The sequence below is a fragment of the Mchenga conophoros genome, linkage group LG17, assembly GCF_057382185.1.
Source record: "Mchenga conophoros isolate Kocher_MC1m ecotype Shallow Benthic linkage group LG17, M_conophoros_male_GT1.1, whole genome shotgun sequence".
Taxonomy (NCBI): Eukaryota; Metazoa; Chordata; class Actinopteri; order Cichliformes; family Cichlidae; genus Mchenga; species Mchenga conophoros.
Genome location: NC_140542.1, coordinates 38,739,952 through 38,767,141, shown reverse-complemented (window position 1 = coordinate 38,767,141; position 27,190 = coordinate 38,739,952). Strand labels below are relative to the sequence as shown.

Below are 27,190 nucleotides of genomic sequence, written 5' to 3'. Positions count from 1 at the left end.
CAAATCTGTACTCGCAGGCTGAGGCTACCGTGCCCCATTACTATTCTCCACAGGTTGCGTGCATTGCTTCGCGAGTACACTTGCAGTTGTCAGCATCAGTGTACATTTGTGTTCTCCAAAGACCTTTGTTTATTAGTTATACGGTAGCCTTTGGTAAATATTCATCCTCATCTCCCTCTTCTCTTTCCGGTGAACTGTCGTTGTCCATGTTCGTTGTCTTCCTTCTCATCCCTCTGCCTGGCTGGAGTGAGAGCAGCGGGGTCCATGGAGAGAGCTACTGATGGCTGAGGAGCTGTGCACCGGCTGGTTTCGTATCATTGCAGGTACAGTAGGTAAAACACCTTTATTTTTGCAGCAGCACATCACCTCAGCAGTTTGAGCATGGATCGACAACTTACCCTTAGAATAAGGCATGAAGGTCACCCACCACTTTCTGCATTTTTAGAATCTCAAGCGGTTTACTCACCGGTCCTGCAGTGAAGTGGACTTTATACTGCATTAGCTAATGCATGCTTGTATTGATGCATGACAACATATGAATGCTTTTGTTTATGTATCCACTGTGGCTACATGTTCACTGTGCTGTGTGGTGTGCCCTTTTTAAAAGTGTGTGTGTGTGTGTGTGTGTGTGTGTGTGTGTCAGAAAATAATAATAATAATGGATTGGATTTATATAGCGCTTTTCTAGGCACCCAAAGCGCTTGACGGGAAAGCTAGAAATTCTCTTCTACTTCCTGTATGTTCATACATCATCTACCTTTTGGTTACATTTGAAACCAAATGTAATAGAATCAGATATTACAGAATTAAAGACAGTCTCCTTAGATTACCTGCTGATAATCTGCCTTTACTGTAACATAGTCTACTGGTTTGTTAATTTAACAATACAATTAAAAAGTTAAATAACGTTATGTGATGTGTACATCATGTGCACAAAGGCAATAGCATTGGTTGTGTTTGCACTGATTTGAGGCTAGGTATAGAACAGGGCTAGGCAACTCCAGGCCTCGAGGGCCGGTGTCCTGCAGGGTTTAGATGTGTCCTTGATCCAACACAGCTGAGTTAAATGGCCAAATGACCTCCTCAACGTGTCGTAAAGTTCTCCAGAGGCCCAGTAATGAACTAATTGATTCAGATGTGTTGACTCAGGATGAGATCTAAAACCTGCAGGACACCGGCCCTTGAGGCCTGGAGTTGGACACCCCTGGTATAGAAGAACTGTAGGAGACCGATGCAGTACCATGAAAAAGTGTTTTAATATTAGACCAATATAATCTGAGTAAATAAAGAAAAAAAAATGCACTTTTTAAATTGTAATTTCATTTATTAAGTGGGGGAAAAGCTCTCCAAACCTACCTGGCCCTATGTTCAGTTTCACTAGCCACACCCAGACCTGATCACTAAAATCTCCAACAGTGCATTGACTCATCCAAGAGGTCACAAAAGAACCCAGGATAACATCTGAAGGACTGCAGGACTCACTTGCTTCAGTTGAGGTAGTTCAGGTGTAGTTGAGGTGTTCACGATTCAACAATAAGAAAAAGACTGGGCAAAAATGGTATCATCATTAACTGCTGTGGCAGCGCTAATTAGCTGCATAATCATCATACATGGCTCTCTTGTATTAGAAATAAGAAATATTGTTTGAATTGCCAACTTGCTCGTGGAAACAAATGAACTATATGTTAATGGTACTACACTACAGTGAGTTAATGGTGCCATATTTCTGATTCAGAAGCATCGAACTTCCAGCACCAGCACAAACTGTTAAATATCTGTCATGATGCTCTGTCGGCACTAGATGACAGTGTAGGAGAAGATGTTTGTCTTGAGGCAAACATAACCGAGCATGGCTGATACTAGAAGAACAATGGGGAAGGAAATTAGCAAGGGATGGTGTAAGTGATAAGAAAGATGAATGGATAAAGGCAGGGAGGAGAAAAAATTACAAAGGTCATAGAGATTACTTAGCAAAGCTTTAGAGCTAGTGGGACCGGGGGTAAGATGAGGGTGTCGACCCTCTCCTTGGGGGCATCAGTGGTGGTTGATACGGAAGAGCTGGCCCTGTAGCAAGAAAAGGATGAAAGGAAGGAGAAGGCAGGTGACATAATGAATAACATAGAAGCAACTTGACAGACAGTAATGCAGTGAAAATAAGAAAGAAGCGTGAAATTATAAATGTGAGAGGAAGCTTTGGAGAGAGTAGTTTTATATCACAGCAGTGTAAGAATGACCTCAGGAAGAATAGCTGCTGAAGTGCTTCAGCTAATGCTGATTCTAATGAACTGAAGTTGCCCAGCTGGCTCTGCTCAAACAAGAATAACAACACGTATTTTGTCTCTTGGATTATTCTATAGTTCCATACATGCACATGTATGTATAGAACTATAGAATAGAATGCACAGGGTACACAGTTCTGCAGCACTATATACATATGAACACTATATAAAATGAACAAATATGCAAATAAATAGTGTTACGTGTGGTTATTGAATGAAGTATTGCACAGTGGTGATGGTAGTTGTGTAGTCTGTGTAAAGAGGGAAGTCCTTGGATTTGGGGGGTAGAACTTTTTTGGGAAGAAACCATTCGTGAGTCTGTCAGTGTTTGGGCTGATGCACCTATAGCGCCTCCCTGAGGAAGCAGGTTGAACAGGTCAAAATCAGTAGGCCTATATATGTGTATAGCATGTACTATTAATATGGGTTTGGTTTCTTACCATATGAGCTAGCCATGTTTTATTAATAAGTGTGTGAACGGGGCGTGTAGTGTAAAATGCTTTGAGTGCTCAAGCGAGGTAAAAAAGCACTATAATAGAACCAGTCCTGTTACCATTTACTGATACACCACTACTACTGTTACTACCTCTTCAGCTGCTCCTGACACTGCCAGCAGTAGAAATTAAACATGAGTAAACATTAGGGCTGCCACGATTAGTCGACTAGTCACGATTACGTCGACTATCAAAATCGTCGACGACTGATTTAATAGTCGACGCGTCGTTTGAAGCTTTGTAAGATCACAAAAGACGCAGGAATAAGTAGCAGGATTTAAGAGTGTAATAACGGACTGAAACAGAAGATGGCAGCACTGCATGTACAAGGATGCCAGCTGCTGTTAAACCCCGAAGAAGAAGAAGCTGTGTCCCAGAATTCATAGCGCAGCCCAGCTTAGTTTCCAACAATGGCGGCAGCTAGTTAGTTTTAATGTTACTCTTATTATTCTTTCTGGGTCACAAAATAAACGTTTAACATATTTTCAGGCGAGAATGTAGCTGTGTAAACCTCAAATATCTGCTCAGTTTATCAAGACACTGCATATTTTTGTGACCGAGTGGTCGGCGGGGTTAGGAACAAAATAAATAAACTTGACAACGCCACCTAGGGGAATTACACCCCCAGGAAATATATTTAAGAAAAATAAAGAAAAGGAATAAAAGAAGACCGCACAGATTCAAGGATGCACACTGAGGCAGGTTGGCTTCCAATATTAAAACAGTTTTATTTATAGAAATGAATAAAATATTATAAATAATATTTTATAAATAAAATATTAAAAGTCAAGATGTAGCGTCATTATTGACAGTGTCCTACAGTAAAAATAAACAATCGTGGAACTTGAACTTACCAGCAGCCGTGGAACCAAAAGAAAATCACACCACAAGAATCACTGCAGACCACCCAGTGCTGTACAAAAGAAAGTGTGAAGACGACCCACCACCTGAGGTCCCAGGGCCACTGGCTCGTCCTCCTTCACTGAAATAAAACACAGAAAAGTATGTTAAAAGAATAAAAGGACACGGAGCGTCAGGCTCGCTACAAATCATAAAAAGACTAAAACACACTTTAATAACTTTAATAAAAGAAATCACACACACACACACACACACACACACACACACGGGAAAGGCTTATTCCCCACGGGTCAAACTACCACTCGTGCTGGTAATAATTATTCTCAGGCGTAGGCCGGTCTGGCTCCCCACCGGCTGAGACCGGCCACCCAGGCGATTTAGAGTCCCAGCACGACACTCGGGCAGAGGATCACTTCAGCCCGATCACAGAAGTATGGGTACGAACAACAGTCCAGGGTAAAATAAAACACCAGGCGAACCCAAAAAAGGTAAGCCTACTTAATAAAAACAAGATAAGACAAAACAAGACAAGACAGCAGACTCCACCAAGGAGGAGTTCACAACAGCAACTGAGAAGGCAGTCCACTCTTCCAATTTAGGTTGGACAATTTACCATGGAGAGGTGAGTACAGCAGTGAACCCTGAAACAGATAAGTGTAACCTTAAACTCTTATAGCTATGAATGCTAATAAAAGTAGTTCTAACAGCTTACCCCAGGACCGGAGGCACTATACTCTCATTGGTGGAGATACCACGAACACCTCTCTCCGCAATGGCAGAATTAAACAGACTGCTGCGCTACAACAGGCCGGAAAAGGATATTAACACCAATTCCAGTATTCGGAGGGAATCCAAGGTTAAGCGAGAGCATACCTGTAGCTGTCGTATAATCGGCTCTTGCTGATCAGTCCGTCGCAGTACGCCAGCATTTACTGCTGTATCGTACCAGAAGCTCGGGAGGAATTAATCCAACAAGACATCGGCTTAGCTTTATACAGGCTAGCGCCACCCTGCAATCAATGTGCAGGTGGGTTCCCAATTAACCCGATCACCTGATACAAGGAGCGAGTGCAGTGGAAAGAGAGCGAGGGTGGTAGAGCGAGCGAGAGAGAGAGAGAGAGAATGAGAGAAGAAAAACAACGGAAGGCGAGTAGCCCATCTGGCTACATCTACCCCCCCTTTTTTGTATTGGCGCCCCGACAATAACTCAAGGAACCTAACACCATGGCCTGAATATGGCAAGCTGAGCATTAGCAACTGACGCAGATTCAACAGGACGTGGCAAGTGATAAACATTTGAGTGCTGACCAGCTGTTGAACGTGCTGTTCTCCGCAAATGTGGCCCACTCACCTCAGACTGTTCAACAGAGCCCAAGGAAGAGCCTGGGGGAGCAGAGGTCGAGGGTGCTACAATCACACTGGGAGTAGACCTGAGCTCCACCGATGGAACTCTAGAGGCATCGGGAAGTGACACCACAGGTGCTACAGGGTGTGAGGGTACCTCAGGGACAAGGAGCCACAACTCGTCGTCACTCAGAGAGGTCCGCTCTGAGCCAGTGGGTACAGGTGGCGTTGTCAAGTTTATTTATTTTGTTCCTAACCCCGCCGACCACTCGGTCACATATTCAAAAGCGCTCCGACGTTTTCGGAGACGTCTGTTACCCACTAGCTCGATAGTTAGCCGGGGGCTAGGCTCGCTAGAGCCGTGAGAACACCGGACTCCCGGCAAATGTTTTCAAACCCACCGCCGTCTTTCGCTACTCAGGTTAAACATGATATATGAGTCACTTAGATAACTTAAAAATGTTATTGTTTGGCTTTTTTCAGTATTTTATTTGTTCCTGAGTAAATCGGTTTGTCTGAGATTAAAGTTATAGTTTTTACACAGCTGAATAAACGTCAAGCAGACAGCTGATTATCAGAAGTGTGAGATGCTCAAGAATTTACTCCTGTGTCCTGTTATATTTTAGATAGCAAGGAGTTTATTAAACTCCACCGAAACAATCTGCAAATTTAATTAAAATTTAATAAACTATCATCTTGTCTTTATTTTTAGTTAGCACATACCTTAAACACTTAAAGCTGTAAGCTAATGATAGTTATATAAGAGCAGATGCTGCTGATGCAATAAGCTGTACTTTTTACGTCCAATGGATGATGATCTGATTAGTTGACTAATCGCAAAAATAATCAGTGACTAGTCGACTATCAAAATAATCGTTTGTGGCAGCCCTAGTAAACACGTCTTTTCCAGACTTAAAGACCAATGGGTACAAATTACCCAGTGTCTGCATTTGTGGCTCATTGTTATTCTTTTCTTCCTTTTTCGCCCAGTAAAATCTCACTTTGCTGTTTGATTTGTCACATTTGCCCCCACCCCCCTTCACTCTCCACCCTCTCATAGAAAATTAATCAGCGCATACACACAAACACCAGCACACACCCCTCTCCGGAGGCTGGTCTGTCATCGGCTCTTCCTGTTTGTTGGCTGCAGCTGTAGCCTGCGTTGCCGTGACGTCGCACCGGTCGATTCTCATCCCAGTGCGGTGGGAAAGCACAGAGACAGAAAAAGGCAGCCAAATGAGACAGACTAGCAGAGAGACGGTAAGGTGGGAGGGAGCGGGGAGAGGAGCAGAGTGAAACTGCACCGATATTCCAAAGAGGGCGGGACACGGAGGCAGTTACTAGAGAATTAGGCGCTGTGCAGGACGGTGCAGGGCAAGGATTTTGCGCAGTAGTGACTTAATATAGAGCACGTTTTTATTTTTGTATCAACATGGGTTGTCACTTTACTCATACCCTCATTATTCTCTGTGTGACCAAAAAATAGATTCATGCCTGGGTACCTCAGCACACTGCACTGACATAAGGTAGGGTGAAGGGTAGCTGTGTAAGCATGTGTGTGTATGGTTACTCTGTTTGTGTGGCTTCTATATTTAAACCTCACATATCTGTTTGCTTCCTCGGATGCTCTACATGTAAACATGTAAATGCGCACAGTTATTTGTCAAGTAAGAGAGGTTACTAATGTAGCCTTCTCTCTTTGGGGACAGTGTCAGGAGATTCAAGCTGTAAGCCATGTGACTGCACAAAGAGCTGCAGGGATTGGCTAAGGTCATCTGTGACCTCAGCATACTGCCTCAGCCACCCCCCCTCCCCCCCTCCTCCAAACACACACACACACAACCCTCCCTCTAAATCTCTCCACCTCCTTCTCCCTTCCCTGCCTCTTTCATTTTTTTCCTCCAGTTTGCTTTTTCCCTACCTCTCAGCATCCTCGGCTGTGAAGGTTTGAGCCGCAGCAGCAATAGCAGCAGCAGCAGCATCCATGGCTCCAGCTCTGATCGACACCTAAGCCGTCCCCCACCCCTCCTCTCTCTCGCTCTATCTATCTCTCTGTCTCTCTCCCTCCTGAGCTAGTTGACAGGCGACGTCTGGGGGTGTTGGAGGTTCACAGTTAGCCAGGGCGTTAGCCACAAGCACACAGCTGTTCTGCTGCCATCAGTTCTACTGTGTTTTAGTAGCCAGGAGCTTCTTCTCTTCCCCCTCCCCTCACGACACCACCTTTCATTTCAGGCTCTTTGGAGATTGAGGAATGCAAATCTGCAACCATGATGGAAGGTAAGATCATTTTATTCTGTCTTTTTTATGCCACCCCATTTTTCTTTTGTAATTCAGGATAATCCTTAATGGCCTTGTTCTCGTGTGCTTCATCTTGTAGCAAGTGTATGAGGTATTTGAGGTTGAGATGTCAGAAGCTGTCCTTCTGTTTCGAGCACACGCATTTTGTTGACTTGCTTGTTATTCTTGGGAAAAGGGCACAGCCACTGAATATCTACAACAGAGGCACAATGGCGAAGCTAATTGAAGCGTGTGTACCTTTTTGTGTGTGTGTGTGTGTGTGTGCGCGCACGCATATGTCTGAGAACCCCCAGCCCCCCTTTTTCCCGCTTCCCATCGTAAAGGATTATTTGGATTTATTGTGCAGGAGGGCTTATGTACCCAGCTGGCTCACTTGTATAAATTTTCTTTGTATGGTGTGCTCTGAAACGGATGCACACGCTCACTGCACTGTATGACTTTGCCGTGCGTTCACACTACATGGCTGTTTAACCCAGCACTTGTATGTTTGCACGGGCAAGTGCACGCGTACATTCGAGCCTGCCGATGGCTGGACTGAGCCGTCTCTGTGGGATTAAGCATAGTGATGAAAAAGAGAATTCATCATTGTTTTAATGTCATGTCCCTTTAATTGGTGACATCATTAGGGGCAGGCCGGTGATGTAGGAATGAATCTCTGTAGCTCTGCAGCTGGCACGCGAAACCTTCTGTTTCATATGTCTTTGATTTCCTGGATTTGGTTTGGAAGTACAGTATATAATATATTCAGTGACCAGTTGTATGTTCTATGATCAAAAATGCAAAAGATTTGAAGTGTGTACATTTTAATTGTCTTAAGGTAGAAATTTTCCAAAAATTGTGGATAAATGCACGAGGAAAACCAGTTATTTTGGCTCTTTTGTTTTAATGTCGGATGACCTTAGGACAAGATGGAATTACCTCAGTGGCTGATGAGGACGAATCTTAGCATGCTGTCTGGTTTTATGTGTTTCTCTCTGTGTTTAAAAATAAGTGACAGCTATTGAGTCCTTTACGTTTGCTTTGTAGGCAGGTAATCCACACACGTTTACAGTAATTTGGACATTGGGATATGCTGTTCACCACGCCAGTCCCCTGATTTCTGATGGATTTGTAAGCTTGAGAGAAAATTTCAGTGTTTAAAGGTGTTGTTCTGAGTAAGTAATGGCTATTTGACCAAATGGCTTATCGCTTGACCTTAACTGTGTATTATCATGCTACTGTGTCATGAATAGGCTTACTGTCACTTACTGTCTCATGTGTCATTATACGATGAACTGTGTTGTAGGTTATGATTTATATAATGGCCATATGGCTCCACCCTTTCTGCCAGACCCTGCAATTCACTTGTAACACTGAGGCCTCTAACAATGATATCTAATAAGCTCATGCTGCTCATGCAGACGCAAATAACTCGTTTGTTTTTGAAACAAAAAAGGTAACCCTGGGTAACCTTTTCCTTCCTGTAGGCCGCAGCAGTATAATATGATTCCATGTTCAGTGTTGTACTAGGATACAGACTCGCAGTGACAGCACTGGGCAGTTGGACACTAATGGACTAAACTAGAATATGATGAGCTAATTTTTTAGTGTATTGTCCTGTCATAGATCACATAACTCTCTTGGGCCAAGTTATTGGGTAACCAAAAACTACAGACCATCTATAAACCACTTACCTTCCATCAGCATGGCTAGCACAGGCTTACCATGGACTAGTGAGAGCAGGATTACAGTCAGGTGTTAAAATTGGATGCTAATCCTTGTTAGCTCTGCTTTTTAAGGCCTGCATGCTTGGCCCTGAGTAACATACAGGGTAGAAGATGAGTAGTTACTTAAATGTAACCTAGAGAGAGAGGTACAGGCATTTGCTAACGTGTTGCTAATAGCAGCTAAAGTTAGCTCCTCGTAGCTGTTCTGAGAGATGGCTACTGTCTCAATCTAAAATACACATACATTGGTCTCATTAAACTGCTTACTTTTGTTTCATTTGCTAAGATAGGTAGTCACGCTGCACCTTTTAGAGAATGTTGTGCGTTTCCTTAGCTAGTTTCCTTTGTTTGTATTTTGTCTTTTTAATCTGTTATATCTTGTAAAGCACTTTGTGATCTCTATCTAGAAATGTGCTATATAAATAAAATTTTACTTACTTACTTACTTACTTGGTGGTCTGTTCATTGTTGGATGTTGTAGAATCAGGCCAGTTCTGAAGTGTTGTTTTGTCATCATCAGCTGCAGCAGCCATTATTCAGCTTGGCTGGAAAAGCTCAAACATAGACCAAACCGTTTCTCACTAGTGTTGTTTAAGAGACATCACAAGATGCATGTATCTCAGTTTTATTAATAAGATCCTCTGTTCGATCGTGGGAAGAGATCCTTCTGCGTGCATGGAGAGTTATCTGCTGTGGTGACCCATAAGGGAGCAGCTGAAAGTAGCTTTAGTTCTGCATGTACCGTACATTACCCGGGTCAGTCTTAACTTTCAGTTTTTAACAGTCGTTTGCAGTAAATGTCATTTGCTTTGCTGCTGTATGTTTTTGGATTAAGTTTCTGCTACAATAATTTTTATGTTCTATTTTGCTTCTGTGGACGTTTCATTTTATCCAGTTTTAAACTTTGCTGTTTTATGCTTGTAGTGTTATGGTCCAATAAAAAAATAAAAAAAACTACTTTGATAAGTAGCCCTATTTTCAGATTTATGACACCACATTTCAGAGCTAATCCACCAGGTGTTTATTTTAAGAACAAGGAGAATGCTCTTGACTGATACAGGAACATTGAACAGAAACATTCAGTGTCACCATATTTGGATTTATATGGTTTTCACAGGACATTAAAGGTACATCCACACAGTAAGCGGTCTGTGGTGATTAGTGAAGTGAACTGTTCCCGAGTCAATTGGAATTATAGTTATATATATATATATATATATATATATATATATATATATAAATATATATATATATATATATATATATATAAATAAAATAAATAAGAGAGAGCGCAAAAGGTATGTCAGTATTGGTAGGGTTTTTTTTGTTAATTTCAAATGGCTGCAATAATTCCTGGCTTCATAAAGTTTGCAATCTTCAGTTTTTCTTGATTATAGGTTTTGAATCGACTCTATGATTACATTCAAGGATGTAGGGAGCTACTTAACTGGCTTGCGAGGTCATCAGTGGTGCTCTCCTGTGGTTTCAAATATCATCTCTTCAGCAGGAAAACATGTGAAGTGATTTATTGCATTTAGTCTTCTTACTGTGATCATTTGCATTTATGCTGCTCGTCTTCTCACCCATCACAAATTAATTATTCGACAAACATGTTTTTAAAAGTTTCCCCCATTGGACTTAGTTGAACCAGCTACAGTTTATTGAAATCATGTGTATCCGGTCTTTAAATGATGACGTGTGAACCTGCTTCCGGGCCCAAACTACTCTGCATTTATTAAGGCTGTTGTGTTTTTAACATGTTTTAATGCTTTGTATCTTGTTCTATTTAATCTGAAGGAGCCCCTAAAAACAGTCAGTGATCACTGTTGGTCTCTGTTTTTATTACACTATTCATTTTAAAGCTGAGGTTTTAAACTGTTACAATGTAACTCCAGCCCAGCCCATGCAGCAGTATCTTAATGACTAACCTCGTATTGTGGATGGATTATCTCAGTTGTTCTCCTGACTGAGGTTTGGTCCGTTTACAGCATCCTGCCATGCGATTACATTTGTCCCTAACCATCAGGAACCTTCACGTTAACTTTTATCGAGTGGAAAAAAGTTAGCGTTCATCCTCCAGCTTCACTGTGTTTATGTCATGCTAACAGGAAGTGACAGCAGAGCTGTACATTTTAGTTTTTCAGAAATCTCTCAGTCAGAACATGCTATATCATGTTTAGGTGGGAACTAGCGAGCTAACTTCCTGCTTTCTTCTAACTCTGTTGAATTTAATAAATTCTGTTTTCATGGATGCCTGGATTTTAAACTTCATTGTTACACCTGGTAAAGCAGCAACGCTGATGATTTTATTAAAGATGAAAGAATTTAGACAGTTTGCGGCATCTCTGAGAGTTATAGTGTTCGCTTGACTTTGGGACCTGAATCGGAGTTTGGACCCGGAAACGGCTAATGACATCAGACTTAAAGACCGGATTATGCTTAGTGTTTTTAACCTTGCTGCTAACAACAGATCTAAAAACTGAGATACTTCGTATGGCAAGACTTTGAGGTAAATATAGGCCCACTGGATTTCCTTTGAAGTATTTTTCATATTTCTTATTTGAATTAGTAATACTCAAATATTACTAATTCAGGTGCTGTGGTAGCACACCAACAGTGAGAGGGCAAACACCCCCCAGGGAAGAAATGGGAGAGAGAAGAGGACGTCCAGTGAGAGCAGTGGGTTGTGAGGAATATGTAGTGGTTGATAAAGATCATCAGACGGGGAGAGCTGGAGATGAGGCAGATAACTTTATAAGCAATTAATAAAGGAAGTTCAGATTTGGATTATCTTGATGGTTATATGTATATACGTACACTTAACTTCTGTAGCCTTGGAGACGAGCTACAAATCAGACATGTATGTGCATCCGTGTCCGTGTTTGGTGCTCTGTGCATTACAACAGGGATCAGCTCCTATCTGTTGTTCTCTCTGATCAGTTGCATATTATGTTAAAAACCAAAGGGCTGATTAGAAGTGTCCGACCTTTCCTCTAGCGGTACTCTGGAGTCAAAACTTCCTTTATAAGGCAAACAGCACCAACATTTTTCCTCATCTACCCTAGAGCCAAAACATTTTGTGTTTCAGGCACTTACTCTTGTTTCACCTCTGCCCTAATTGTAAACTCTGTGCAGACTCTTGTGATATTTTCTGATCATGACAATGTTCAGAATGGAAAAACACTTATTTTTAATGACTGCGTGGTATTTCCTGTGGCACCACCATAAGGGATAAGTTCATGTTGCAGTCCGAGGACTGATAAGGATCGAAGATTAGCAAAATCAGTATGTTTTCGGTATTCTGTCAGAATCTTTACTACACTTAGCTGCAGTAATCATTTACTACCCTTAATACACGAAACTTGTACTGAACAATTTAGTCAGTCATAGACAGTAGGAAGCTTTAACCCTGGTTACCAGCATTTGGAATTAGACTGTCACAGGGAGGCATAGTATTTAGAGCTTGTGTGGCTGAAAGTTGGATAAACCCTTGATTTGAATGCAGGACAGCAGAGGACGGAGAGGAGCTCAAGACATATGGTGGCTTCCACTTCTTTATTGCTCTGTTTGTTATTTAAGGTTACAAGCAGGAAAATTTAAGAAACATTATTATTATTATTTGCTTAATTCATCATTTATTTGCAGTGTCACTTGTGCTTTTGGCATCTGCATTTTGTATTTTTAGGCTTTTGTGACATAAAATATATTTATTTATATTTAAAATGTTGCCTTTAAAGTTGCATAATAAAGATCGGATTCTGCTGTGCAAGCTCAGTTAAACTGATGCTGTTGAATTCAGGATTTTCTGTCATTTTCTCGGCCGAGGTGAAATGGTGAGGGGTTTTGCTCCTGGCTTGGCTGGAACAGTCTGTGATATAAATGTCATAAATACTTTATCGGTATGTAAAAAAAATATTTCATACACTATCATCTTACCGGGAGAAAGTTCAAACTGTTTAAAAATGAATATTGCTGATACGAAATAAAGAACACGTCAGTCACTCTGCCCATCTCTGTAGTCGCTCTTTTTCTGAGGATTCCCTGCCTGCAGGTACGATCGCTAGGAGGCAACGAGCAGCTCTCAGCCCGTGGTCAGGTTTAGGAGGATCTTTAAGGTTTAAAAAACCTGACAAATTAGAGAAGAGTTCAGTACCTGAGTTTCCTGTTTCTATGGCTGCACAATGCTGCGCATTCATTTGATAGTGGAAACTGCCAGTACAGGTCAGCGCTACTAATGATTGTGTTACTAGGAAAAAAAAGACAGTATAGATGTACAGTATTCGAGTGTCTGAACTCTCAGGGCATAAGCTCTGCAGTGACTCAAAAGAGCTAACATTCATCGCATACATGTTACTTTTTGCCAAAGAATGAGTGAATATCAGAATCAGAAACTTTATTAATCCCAGAAGGAAATTGAGTTGTCATAGCAGCAGATATACAACAAACATCACACACTCATATAAAGTGAGTGCAGAAACAGAGATACTGATAGATAAATATTAAGATAAACAGATAAATATCGAGAGAGGTATAAATATAAAAGGACAAGTGTGTGTGTGTGTGTGTGTGTGTGTGTGTACAACAGTGACATTGAGGTGTGACCAGCTCTGTTCCACATGTGTGGATCTGACCCAAGTGGATGAATCAAAGAGTCTGATGGCAGCAGAAGGAACGAGCTCCTGTAAGGTTCCCTCAGACGGTGAGGTTGAAGGAACCTGTTGCTCTTCAGATTGTCAGTGTGTCATGGAGGGTGGGAGTCATTGTCCATGGTTGCCAGCAGTCTGTCACTGATCTGGGGTCTCTTATGTCATAATTGCGCAAATTATCAGGTTCTGCAGTGAATATGTGAATAACTGAGTGGTTTGTAACAAGCAAAACACTGAGCACGTCTCCAAAATATTCCTGTGACTCACATATTTTAACAATTAGAGATAAAACTGCATGTAGCTTCAAAATGCATTTTTTAATAACTATGTGCTTGTTATTTATATTGTTACAGAACCATGAAGGACATTGTGATAAAACTAGTAGCTGCATGTTTGCTCTAGAAGACTTTTGTCCTACACTGGGTCCTACTCGAGACCCAAAGGAGTAATCTGGTGTCATTTGCCCAAACCATTAACCCATGTGGAACGATGCATTGGAACCAATGCAGAATTGTATCTTCCTTCTTCTTCTTGCAGCCAACTGACACATAAAGCTGCATGAACAGCTGCATAAAGGTAAACGGGAGAAACTTACTGTCATCCATGTTTGACAGGAGAGTGAGGCACAAAATCTAGTGTAGCGCTCTTGACAGGTTGTCAATGTAGATTGTTCGATCTACTGCGCTATATAAATACAATTGAAGAAGAAGATGCATTTTAGTATTAAATAGTCCACAATGAGACAAAATCAGACAGAGACGAGAATGGGTCTGTGGTAATTTCCAACATGTTTCTCTAAAGAACGTATGGAGGTGATCGACTACTTCTGACGTTGGTTTGTACACTGGAGAAGTGACAAGTCTGAGTCACTGGCTTCTCCTAATAATAACAAAAGTGTGTGTGCATGTAGCACAGCATTAGATAACGCTGATATGAAAAACAAATGTTTGTGCATGTGTGGTCAGGTCATCACAATGTTTGTTTGCGTGCGTCTTCCTCAAAGTGTGGCAGACACAGAGGAAAGCTCTTTGTTGAATGTGTCACAGAATGGGTCTATTGTGGCCGTGCTTTACAAGTCTGACAAAGACCCAAATGAACTTTCCCACAACAAAGACACACAGAGGCAGAAATTCATGAGGGAAGGAGATGAAGTGCCAGCAGTTGAATTCATTTGCTTGTTCTTCTTCACACTTTTCGTATCACCATATTCATCGTAGACAAGAGCCCGTCCAAATTCTGTCTTGTTTTTGTTTGTTTTTTGTTTGCGCAGACACACCCTATCGCGTGCACACACGCATAGATGAGCTAATGTAATGATAACTGAGATTCAGAGCAAGGTAAACAGACGTGTTTGTCGTGGAGCGGCGGCTGGGGGAAGGCGAGGTTCTCATGTGACGTAATGAAGCAGTTTCTTTGAATGACGTGTTAAAGTCGGCTTGAGAAACGTCTTTTTCAGAAAGACTGTTGAGACTACATGATGTGTGTTTGCTAGCTAAAAAGGAAAGGCACTGCATGTAATTCAGCTGGTAATTTTTCAGTAATATTAATATTTAATGTTTTCCGGCTATAATTACATCTTATGTCCCAGTCGGCAGCGTAGTGGTTCTTTTAAACTGAGATGCTGCGCATTAAAAAACAAGCGTGGAGTATCACAGACTGTTACCGACTGACTAAAGATGCTGGTTTCAGCCTGACAGGCCCCACGCAGGGATCAGAGGAACCTTCTGTCAAAGCAGTAGGTGATTTGCTGTCAGAGACGTGTGGTCTAATTTAATCAGGGACTCTAGTTTCATCATAAAAAAAACAGCCTGGTCTTGTGATAACGCAACTGGCGTGTTTGTGTTGTGGTTTTGAATTTAGGTGAGAGCCGGTTGAATGTAGCTCAGAGGCCTGTGCTGGGTTTTCATGCGGCTGTGATGTTACTGAGCGAAGGTTTGAAGGTGAGTCAGAGGCTGTGCTCGTTTCAAAAGTGCTTTATCTTTATCGATGATCTAGAATCATTTATTAGCTACAAACGATGAATGCTAAAGTTACAAAGTAGCTCAAATCGGATGCCTTGCTGGATATTAAATGTGAAATATTTCATGTTAAAACTTTAGTAAGTTTACAAACTGGAGTTGTGATCAGTAGCAGAAGGCTGCTTGTTGTTTCATGTGATTGACATCAATTGCTGTGACACGCTAAATTAACTGAAATCTACAGACAGGATTTTTGCATCGACCCAGTGGACAACTTATGACTCAAAGCAACGAGGTTAACGAGCTCAGGGCAGAATAAAACGTTTTCAGTGAGACTGTATTGAACGTGCTCTGCTGTTGAGCCAAATACAAATGACAACAAGGTCTTTCATGTTTAATCCACAATAAATGAGGGAAAACTCTGTTTACATTAGCATATTTCATGCAGAGTAAAATGGATCAGCTCACGGAGCAATCCCAAGTAAGCAATCTGAGAAGACACATTAACATAGAGATGCACGGACAGAAGCTCTGCAAAAGCAAAAGGAGAATGAAGACGATGCTCTACAGCCATTTCAAGGAGGGAGCAGGCGAGCAAAATGAGCGGTGTAGATAGGAAAGATGATGCGAGTTAAAAATTCCAGGTAGGATGGTGTGAGAGGTGGAAAAAGGTGCGTTTAGTTGAGTCACTTTGTTTGCTTTTGTGTGACATTTGTGGCATTTCTGGAATTTGACCAGATTATATGATAAAGATGAACATAAGCACTTCATTTATTTATTTTCTTTAAATCTTCCGCTTTGGTTTGAAATCGCAGCTTCAGACATCCTCATTTCTGTCACGACTGTCTGGCTGTGAACGAATCCCCAGGGTTGCAGGAAACCCCTCCAGGAAGTTGGATGTATTTTGCTATATAATATTCATGTGTGTCTCTGTTCATCTCCCAGGTTGACTCTTACTGCGTGGCCCAATCTCCTTTTACTCTGCTTAATTAATAAATCAGCGTGACATAACGGTGCAGTTAAACGGATGCATTTGCGTATTCTTTGTTCGTGATTACCCGCTTACCCTGAGCATCTGTATCTACTTCAGTTAGTCATTTTCTGGGTTTCCCAGAATACCTTTCACCAGCCCCTAGAAAACCTCTATGTAGCAGTTTAATAAAGGTGGAAGTATTTTAGTGTGATCTCATAGTTTCAGATCCAACCACCCATGTTATTGATGGCTGCAAAGAAGAACTGAAATATGCTGCTTTTATACGTGTGTTAATTAGAAAAAGTGTTTTTGTTTTCATCCTTGTATCCATGGCGAATCCCCCCTTTCACCATGTCTGTTCTGTCTGGTTGCAGCGTTTCACGTGTTCCTATTGTGCGGCTACAAGCCAACGCAGTGTAAACAGATGTCTTTTTCAATCAGCAGAGGCTTGCACTAACACAGTAATGCAGAGACGCAGCTACAGGAAGAGATTAGCTTGATGCTGGCTTTGTTGAGAAATGTAGTGATGAGGGAAGGGTTGAAGGGTTTGGCTGTTGGAGAGCAACAGAGGGATTGAGGGCGATGGAAATGTGCAGCAGTGTCTCGTCAGCTGTGCGTGATATGTGCGACTTGTGAGCTGAGTGTGAGTCATTACATATTTGTAGTGCATTTACAGTTTATTGGGCTATAGGCCTGATTCATGTCCAGGCTTATACTAAAGATCTGGGGGGGGGGGGAATCCTTGATGTCCTCACTCGACCTGTCAAAAAGTTATTTTTATTCCCATGTATGGACTCTAAACTAAACTAACTCTAAGAACAAACTCCAAGTGTAAGAGGTAGATTACCCAAAACACACACAAACATACTGCAGGCAGTGAGATTTTCAGCAGCAGCAGGAGTAAAAACAAAAGCAGCTCCTGCAGGTGACTTAAACGTATAAACCTCGTATCTGTACGCAGGCAACATGGCAAAAAGTTGTTACTGCAGCCTGTGAAGCATTAGGACAATCCTTTACCGCATGACTTTTGGTACAGACTGTCCAAAAGATATTTCGTAGTGCTTGTAGAAAAACTCGGTGCTTCATTTTTTGTCGTCTTTATTCTTTATTTCTAATGTTAATTTGTTTGTTGAGACATTACACTCTGTAAATGTCAGTAACTTGTGAAAAATGTAATTATTCCTTTGACCAAACTGTACATGCAAACTGTATTTATTACTTATGATGTAAGTAAGGTGGCACAGAAAGCACACAATTAAAACTAGTGGTTTTGTTTGTTTGTTTTTATAGCTGAGGTACAAAAAGTAATGTAACCTGGAATAACATGTTTGAATTATTCATCAATCCCAGTAATCCCACAGTGCAAGTGAACTTCAAGCAGAAACAAAGCGACCTTTGCATCCATCTTTGTCTTTTAACTCTGAGGCCTCTGTGATGTCAACACAGCTCTTTGACCTCGCTGACCCCGGCTCTTCTGTTGTTGTTTTGTTTGTTTTTTAAATTTTTTATTAGGCATCACCTTTTAGCCAGCACTTTTCAGTACAAATATGTTGTGGAGTTCAGGAGACGAGCATTTCCTGTCCTCTGCTTTTTCTGTGCAGCACAGGTATGTGCGACTCTCATTTGCCACCTTTTCAAATCATCATTCAAACCCCTTGTTTTAACTCCATCGTGCATCTACTTTTATAGTTTATATTGTAAACAGGATCACTAAAGCTTAGCTGATATATCGAGGATGCACCCTGGACAGCTGACACGCACAGACTGAACCAGATACTCTCACTTTCATACCTGCTGATTTAGTTGAGTTAACCTTGGATGGAGCACCTGGAGCAAACCTGAACAAAAAGCTAGCTTGGATGTTTGAACACAAGCATGTGGCTGAGAGGTGGTTGCGCCCAATCATAGTTTATGCTATAAATGAAATGGGGGAAGAGAGTGAGTTAAAGCACTTGAATGTATGTAGGCTGTGGTTTGGGGATGAAATGTAATGAAAAGCTTGAATGATAACACTGAGTTTATATTAAACATGCTTGGTAAATCTCCACAGCCAGTTTTTATTCGTCAGTTGCTGAACAGGATTGTAGCTTTACGGGAAATTTGGATTTGTTTTTACTTAATTATTGTCATCGTATCTTAATCTTGAAATGCTCTTATTCCCACGAACCACACTACTCCAAATAAAGCAATGGTTTTATTTTCTACAATTTAAAAAGAAACATTTATAATTACTACAAAAATGTAATTTTTCATTATCGCTGACAATAAATGTGACTTTGTCAGAAACACAGAAAGCCATCTCTATTTTCAGAGGCGATTGTGATCATTTGCCATACTCTATTCTGTGCTGTGCTCCCGGTATCTGCAAGTCCAGCGACGTTGTGGGTACGGAGCTTGACGGCAGAAGTAGAAAGGTGGGATCAGTAAAGTATTCTGATCTGAAACTACTTTTTAATTTAGCCATATCAAGCTCATAGGTTTATCAAAGTGTACACAATCTGCTTGTTGACATATCAACCCTGCTTCCTGGTCCAAGCTCTTACTGCTTTTAAAACGTGTTGCAATGCTTTAGGTCATCTTTTATTAATGATAAACAAGCCCCGACAAACAATTGGTCATCGTCAGCCTTGCTGGCTTTTTATTTGGACTATTTAAGTACAGCATGTGTTTAAGCTCATTTTTAAAACCTCACAGTGTAAGTACAGCCCATGGGCTCACAGCCTGGCAGAAATCTGAGGTCACCATCCTCCATCTTCACTGGGTTTAAGTGTTTCTATTATGTGAACCAACATTGCTGCTGTTTAGTTTTGTGCTAATGGTCGGTAATACTGAAAAATGGCAGGATTACATTCTTCTTATTAGGCTTTTTGTGTCACTGTTTAAGGTTTGGTCAGTTGTCCGAAAATGTGAATGACAACTTCTTTGTTGGGAATTTTATTTTTATTGAAACGTAGTATATTTGATTACAAGGTGGATGTAGAGAAGCCAGCAGATCTCACTGGCAGTAACTTTACACTGTGGTAGCACAAACCATAGAGAAATGTTCCTTTTGTTGTGAGGACCTTCCATCAAAAATAAAGGTAACCCATCAGGTCTTCAATTTCTGAGATGCTGGCGCCGCACAAAGACTCTGATTTTCTACACTTAGCTGAGAGTTTTAAAACTGAGCATTAGCAGCTAACACAGAGCTCTGCCCTACACTGATTGTTCTTTCCTTGTATCTGGCTGAGGCATTAGCTCATTGTGTGTTTGACGGCATGTCATGCTAATCAAACAAGGCAGCAGGAGTCCTTATGTGTTACACAGTAATGTAGAGAAGTAACAGGGGGGAGGAAAATGTGGTCAGGCTAATATAAACTGGGACATCAGTTATTGTTCACTTGTGCAAATGACACACTTTAGTTTGTGTAAGTGAATGTTCCCGGTGTGTGTGTGTGTGTGTGTGTGTGTGTGTGTGTGTGTGTGTGTGTTTGTGAGATAGAGATGATAAATGATGTTGATGAGATGGTCCATCTGCCAGTCATAGCCCAGGAGCTCAGATGGATGACTCATAGCAGATAGGATTTCATTAGCAGACGTCAGGCCAGTCTGCAGAATAGAGGAGTCATTGATTTTCACCGTATCAGCAGAGAGAGGGACAGAAGGGGAGAAAAGGAGACTTTGGGTTTGGAGGACTGCAGCTGAGAGAAAACTCAGTGAAAGTGAACCACACAAAGCACCTGTCATCTGCAGTGCCGCTGTAAGATGCTGCTGAAAGAAGGGTTGTTTGTGTCTATAATGAAAGATGGGCGCAATGGACTTTTTATATTGTGTTTTTCTCTGGGCCATTTTTATGCAAATATCATTGAGACTCATCAGTGGAGGAAGAAGAGGGACTGAGAACGACGTTCGCGTGGAGGATGCACTCTGTAAGTCCAGCAAATGTAGATCTTAAATGCAAATGTGGCAAAGCTTTCACCCTCGTGGCAGTCCGTCACAGTTTCCTACAATCAGGGATTTTGCGTAGCGCCGACGTTACATTCTTGTTTTTCGTTCTTGATTGCGAGGCATCGAGTTCAGTTTTATTTCATTCATCAGACCCTCATTCGATTTTGTTCTAAAAGTCAAATTTTATATGTGACAAACTGATAAAAGGGAAAAACAGAGAGCGATAGAACAAAAAACAAAGTATTCTCTCTGGTTTGTGCCGCTAAAGAAGGGTGAATAAACCAAAGTCAGGATGTGCAGTCCTTTTCATTATACCAGACTAGTCTCTCCAACATTCATTTCTTTAACAACTTCATTGTTGAAAGACTCGGATCCATATATAACAAATGGCCGAGGCAGATCCACTCTGGTGGAACAAATTAAAGGGTTGGCAAAGGAAGTGACTCCTTCACTGTTTGCCTCGTGTTAACCTCTGTCTATAATTTCTGACAGCTATGCAGTGACAGGGAAACGTCTTGGTCCCGTTTCCTGTGATCAAAGATCGGGCTGCCCAACTCAGTTTTTGAATTTGAGCAGAATATGTCATCTTTAAACGTCAGTAAATGCAAACACAGCATGTACCAAGTGCTTCCTCCCAGAATCACAAGGTTTTCTTTGCTGTTTTTCTCCTCCTGCAAGTCACGAGGCTCTGAGCAAATACTTTGTTACTATTTGAGAACATCAGCATCACTTTTAGTGCCTTATGTCTGTGATAGAAGTGTTTTATATTATTATGATAAGATTAATTTGATGTAAAATATACTTTTCTGTATTTTTATAATTAAAAAAATAATTCGTCTTCTTCGTCTTCCAGTATAGTGCAATCCCAAGTTACTTTCTAAATGTAATCGTGCAACGTGTTAATTTAGTCACTCAGCTTCTCAGCGCCCGCAGGCCATCTCATAATCATCTCTGAGATTGCCTTCCTCAGTAAAATATTTAGTCGTTGTGTCTTTATTTCATTTCATTGACCTAAAACTGAAACTCTTACAGAACACGTGCATTAAAAACATTGTATATGTTCTTTTTAATCACAGGAGAGGGGATAATCCATCTCTGCCCAGCACTTTTTAAACTCTCTGAGAGCACATCAGTGCAAACTGTTCTGCATCTGTGTATGATCCATCTGCACATTCAGCAGGTCGAATGCATTCGATGTTAACTTGGCCTCTTTCTATCTCCATTACTTAAGTGCTGCAGTTATCGCAGGATTCTCTCCTGAAATGGCCCTTTGTTGGTTTAGAAGTAGCAGCTGGTTACATAACATGGAATCACTGCTTTTTGGAAAACCTGTTTACAGCATCGTGTGCTCGATGTTTGCAGCACATATTGACGAATAAAAACACAAAATGATTGAGGAATATCACAGAAAAGGTCCCAAATCTTTAGGATTATGAAAGAAATGAGAATTGTTCTACGTTTTGCCTGTTTTCTTCAATCATTATTATTATTTGTGCATTTCTTTTTTTTGCTGGGTATTTACAAAGTAGGTGCAGTGTGTATGTGTAGCTTGAGTCAACTTGTGGGTTATATAAGCTTTTCCATAACTCCGGGTTGCTGGGCGTTAGTGACGCTGGGAATGATGGTCTGTTCCCTCAAAGTGTTTCCAGATCTTGTGGCTCATACTGGTTTCTCTCCTCTTGTTTTTTTCTTTCTCTCCTTACGTTACGGTTTCTTCTTCTGCCCAGCTTTTCTTTTTCGATACTCGTTTGTGTTTTCATGATTTTAATTTGAGGACCGTCACTGTGAAAACATGCTGTCAGAGGCTTTCCATCATTTTTTTTTTCTTTGTGAAACATAGACAGTCAGAAATTCTTTCGCCAACCAAAATCTGGCCAAACCTGTAATCTGGGTGTGAATAAGGGAGGGGTGGAAGCAGTGGTCTGCTGTAACCAGAGAGAACTGAGATTAGTGGAGGAACTAAGGCAAATGTAATCCGCAGGAATTTGGGCCGACTTTTTAGGATCATGTCACAATAAGACGCACGAGAAGTAAAAGACAACACGGTGTGGCGCATTGACTCGACTCCTCTCGCCTGCGTTCTTTCTTCTCTCAGCCCCGCCCCCTTATTGTCCTCATTTTCATAATTGTGAATCAACAAACAAAGTAATTTCTGGTTCTTCCCTCTGGGCACGCGGGAGGAGGACGTGACCAGGTTGCATCTGAGCCGCTGATATGTATCGACATTTTTTTGTTATCGAGCCTCATCTGGGTGAGACCACACACATGCAGCCTGGCAGTGAGCTGTGTGTGCAGAGCTGCTTGTGTGGAAAGCTTCTGATTGTGCGCAGATTTATAACCCGACCTGGGATCAGCTGCTCGTCGCTCTGATCGTTCCCGTCTTTCAGATGTTCCGACACCCTCGTGTCTTTCGCACCACCTCCTCCTCCGTGGCTGGAAAATAGCTGAACTAACAGCAAATACTCAACATATCTAAACTTTAAACACAATATAAGAAAAAACAGACAAACAACAAAATAAAACATTCATAAAGTGGTAATCAGATTTATTTTTTTATTTTCCCTGAATTTTTCTTGGTCCAAGACTTTTTAACTTGGGTTTTTCATTTTTGCATGATTTCATAAGCTTCATTAAAACGCTCAGCTTCAGTTGTTACAAGCATCCAAGGCATAGACAGCATCACAGTTATTTATCTACTTGTTATTTGATGATGTAGTAAAACACAGTACAATGGTAAGAAAAATGGGATTATGTCTCCTAACAAACGCTTACTTTGTGGCACCTGAATGTGAAACTGTGCTGAGGATCATAAAGGACTTTCAGAGGACTTTGTGTAGCATGACAGGCTTTTTAACTGTCGTTAAATATGCACTTGATTTCATTAGCTCAAGTTTGGCAGTTTTACCATCAAAGCAATTAAGGTGGGCAAATAAACTTAATGTTCCAAGATCCTTATTTTTGCTTGGATGGTTTTCTTGGACTGAAGCCGAGCTCACGGACTGTCGACGTGCCAAAAACTGCACCGCAGCGCCGTGTATTTCCCCTGAACTCAGTTTGTTCTGCTACTCCGTTTTCTCTATAATGTGAAAAATATGAACACTCCTGTGCCAACCGACACGATGACACATTGTGAAGGATTTACTGTGAATTAGCTTCACAAAGGAAACGATGGTAATGCAGCCATGTCAGATTGCACTACACAGCACAGGGGTAAGCCTTTACATGCGCTTATCATTGAAGTGCTTCAGTACATGGGATGCACCGCTTAAGCTTGAAAAAACAAGAACAAACGAGCGAAAGATCACAGGTTGTGTTTGAGCCAAGTGTCTAATTTGTCAGTTTCCAGTGTTGCTCCCTTAACATCTAAACAAATACTGATTGACCTGTCATTGATGACCAGACTTGCTCCTGTTAGTTTGCTAGTATTACTTTCCTACTTTCCCCATATAAAAAGATTAACCGTGTGTGTGTGTGTGTGTGTGTGTGTGTGTGTGTTTCAGCGTGTAATAGAATACATAAGGAAGATTTTAGCTATATTTCCACGACTAACTTCACAGTATTTTTGTAATGAGCATGTGTGTTGATTCTCAATTACATTTTTTATTCTTAATCATTATTAGCAGAATCACGATGGCCTCCTAGGCCTGTTTTATCTCGATCAAGGCTGTGGGTGCATCGCAAACGTTTTCTCACCACAGTCTCGATCCTTTCTCCTCCCTCGTCCTCCTGCTCTTCATCCTCCTCCTTAATACTGCCGAGTTCAAACTCTGTGCAAACACCGATCTCGTGGTTTTGAGAAGAAAAAATAACATCCTCTCATCAGTGAATCACGCTTCATTGTACACCCACACTGTCTTGTGCCTCATGGCTCAGCTGCTTTGAGTCACTGTATTTAATATTAAAATGAAGCCAAGACAAGAATCTCTGGATAGTTGGGCCCAGAGAGCACTTTATGTATTTATCACAATCTCAGAACAGATTCTGTGAATCAAGGTAGCTCACAGTGAGCAACGGCTGTCTTTGTAATAAGACGGGAGGTTGAATCGTGCGCTGAGAGCTTGTTTAAATAAAAAGAAAAGAAAAGAAAATGCTCGAGCAGCTATAAAGCAAAGTTGGTTCTTTTGTTTGTTTTTTATTTTGCTCCTTCTTTTCTTATCTTCTTACGACAAAGATGGTGGCACTTAGTGGCACACAAGATTAGTTTCCTCTAAATATTTTTTTCCTGAACGACTTTCAGCTATTGCTTAGAGTTACTGTCACCTTGAAGTGAGGTGCTTGCACGTGCTGGTTTTTTGCAAATTGTGCAAAATAATATTTTTTTTCCTTTTTCCTGCAGTTTGTAAAAATGAGTGCATCTCAAAAATGAAACTATGAAGACACTCGAAATAAATTTCCTGTGGTTGGAAACTATTTTATCTAACGTCAAAGGAGCTTGCAAAGAAAAGTGTCTGGACTTCTTTAAGTTGCTTGAAGACGTTTCACCTCTCATCCGAGAAGCTTCTTCAGTTCTGGATTTAAATCCAGTGGGAGTTTCCCCCCACAGAGGGACAAAAGGACCCCCTGATGATCCTCTAATCGCCTGAGCCAAGGTGTGAAACTGGGTGTGGGTCAAAGTCAGCCAGGGTTTCGGATGAGCTCGTTGTGAAACCTGGCCCCACCTTATCCTGCGAATTCCTGAGGTCAGATGGCCCAGGATGTGAGTGGGCATTAAGGCGTCTGGGGAGGGAACTCAAAGTCTTCAAGCAACTTAAAGAAGTCCAGACGCTTTTCTTTGCAAGCTCCTTTGACTTCGATGACCTGGATGACTGAGAACCTTCAGACACATTTTATCAAACCTTTTTACATTTGCCGTTTTGAGGGATATACATGTGAAATTTCTGTAACTACAAGTAGGGCTGGGCCATATCATACCGTTCACGTTAATACCGGTGTAATGTCGGGCAACGATAAGAAAATGAAATATCACGATAGAATATGGGTAAAACGCGCATACGCGGTGCCTTTCTTTTCATACGCACATGGCGGGAAAAGCACTGACGAAGAATGAGAAGAGCGAAAGCGGATCGTTGAATGAAACAGATGAATCTGAACTGGTTTGTAAAAATGCTGCAGCTTCACTGGTGTGGAACTGGTTTAGCTTTCGTCCGTCAGATACACAACAAAGCACTATTTTTGGTAGCGCATGCTAGCGAGCCGTCGTTATTACCGTGTTTGATTTTAAGTGTGCCGTATTTTCCAATCCTTTGATTTTTCTGAAAATCGACAGAGCCCCTTATAATCCCGTGTGCCTTATGTCTGAACTCTGGTTGTGTTTACTGACCTCGAAACGATTTTATGTGCACGGCGCTCGAAAATCTGTCAAATGCTTCAGTACGACTTTGCTAAGCTTCGAAGCCGCACCGCTTGATGGATTGTCGGAGCGTTACGGCTATCGTAGGCGGAGCCTCGCGGAGTGATACGTACTGTGCTTCAACATAATATTACTGTATTGTGTGTGTATAACCTCTTTAAGTTTTGTGGATATTATACATGGTTATGCTGAGGATATGTCGGCCAATTTCCACTGGAAATGCCTTTTGGTTAAACTGTCAGCGAGGAATTTGCATTTGCACTGTTAAATTTTTATATTTATTTTAATGCAGATAAAAAAAACAGCTGCTTGTTTAAGTGAAAATACATTGATGTGGTTTTTTTTTTGCACTAATAAAGTTGTGGAGTTGTAAAGTATTTTGTCTAGTGTCAGTTATTTCGTCAGTTATATCGTTATCGCAGATTTTCGTGATAAATATTTTTGATCATATCGCCCTGCTCTAACTACAAATATGTGTGTTTAAAAATATGTATATATTTTCAATTTTTCTGTAGTTTATTGCACTTTTTTGCAATTTATCTCGTTACTATGGACCTAATGCATGCATATTATTGAAATTTGGGATATGTCAGTTGTATTGATGCATATTAACTTGAAATGCTACAGCAGGTCAAAATATAAAGACTTGGTTCTGTGGTGGGGTTTAAAGGGTTATTAAAATGAATCACATTTGTTTTGTGTTGATGCTGCTGGGCTGTGTCAGAGAGATTATCCTGACCATCTTACTTATGGGATTGAAAACACTGACCACAAGTCAATAAATACATGTAGAGCAGTGTTCAGGCAGTGCTGCAGGAAATTACTTGTTTTCACTCATATTTATATTTTACTCAATGTTCTTTGATAATGACACAGAGCTTCATGAGCCTCTAAATGTCGCTTGTTAGTGTGTGTGTGTGTGTGTGTGTGTGTGTAAACTGTTAAACTTCAAAATCATCTTCTTTGCTCACACTGTAGCGTATTGTATTTTTATGTAGCAGGCCCTTTCATTTCTGTTAATTAAAAACTACAGTCAATTCAATTCAACTTTATTTATACAGCGCCAAATCACAACAACAGTCACCTCAAGGCGCTTTATATTGTAAGGCAGACCCTACAATAATACATGCAGAGAAAAAGCCCAACAATTAAAACTGTCTTGATCAATACTTCTTCCCACTCCCTTTCAACATGTAAATTAATCAGAATGTTTTTTTGTATGTAATTTGCATAGTATATTTTTTTTCTCTCATTTCTTTTCTAAATGTACTTGTATATTGTTCACATGTTGAAATAAATTACCAATCAATCAATCAATCAATCAATACGTCCAGACGCACTGGATGAACTCATC

The 27,190-nt window shown here is 41.0% G+C and overlaps 1 protein-coding gene and 1 long non-coding RNA gene across 5 annotated transcripts in view; one reads left to right on the top strand and one right to left on the bottom strand.

Moving 5' to 3' along the window:
• sgip1a (SH3GL interacting endocytic adaptor 1a) overlaps window positions 1–27,190 on the top strand; it is an 80,497-nt gene that overhangs the window by 12,280 nt on the left and 41,027 nt on the right. Inside the window, exons 1-3 of one of the 4 annotated variants that reach the window (XM_085252977.1) lie at window positions 6,111–6,238; window positions 6,465–6,504; window positions 7,211–7,255. In XM_085252977.1, the coding sequence (XP_085109103.1) occupies window positions 7,246–7,255 (10 nt within the window). In that variant the 5' untranslated portion in view covers window positions 6,111–6,238; window positions 6,465–6,504; window positions 7,211–7,245. The other 3 variants (XM_085252976.1, XM_085252979.1, XM_085252978.1) reach the window with 3 other exon arrangements.
• On the bottom strand, window positions 1,204–4,739 carry LOC146555929 (uncharacterized). The gene is made up of 3 exons (XR_014889338.1): window positions 4,347–4,739; window positions 3,628–3,755; window positions 1,204–2,064 (listed from the first exon to the last, which is right to left on the bottom strand). It is a non-coding gene; the product is annotated as an uncharacterized LOC146555929 (long non-coding RNA).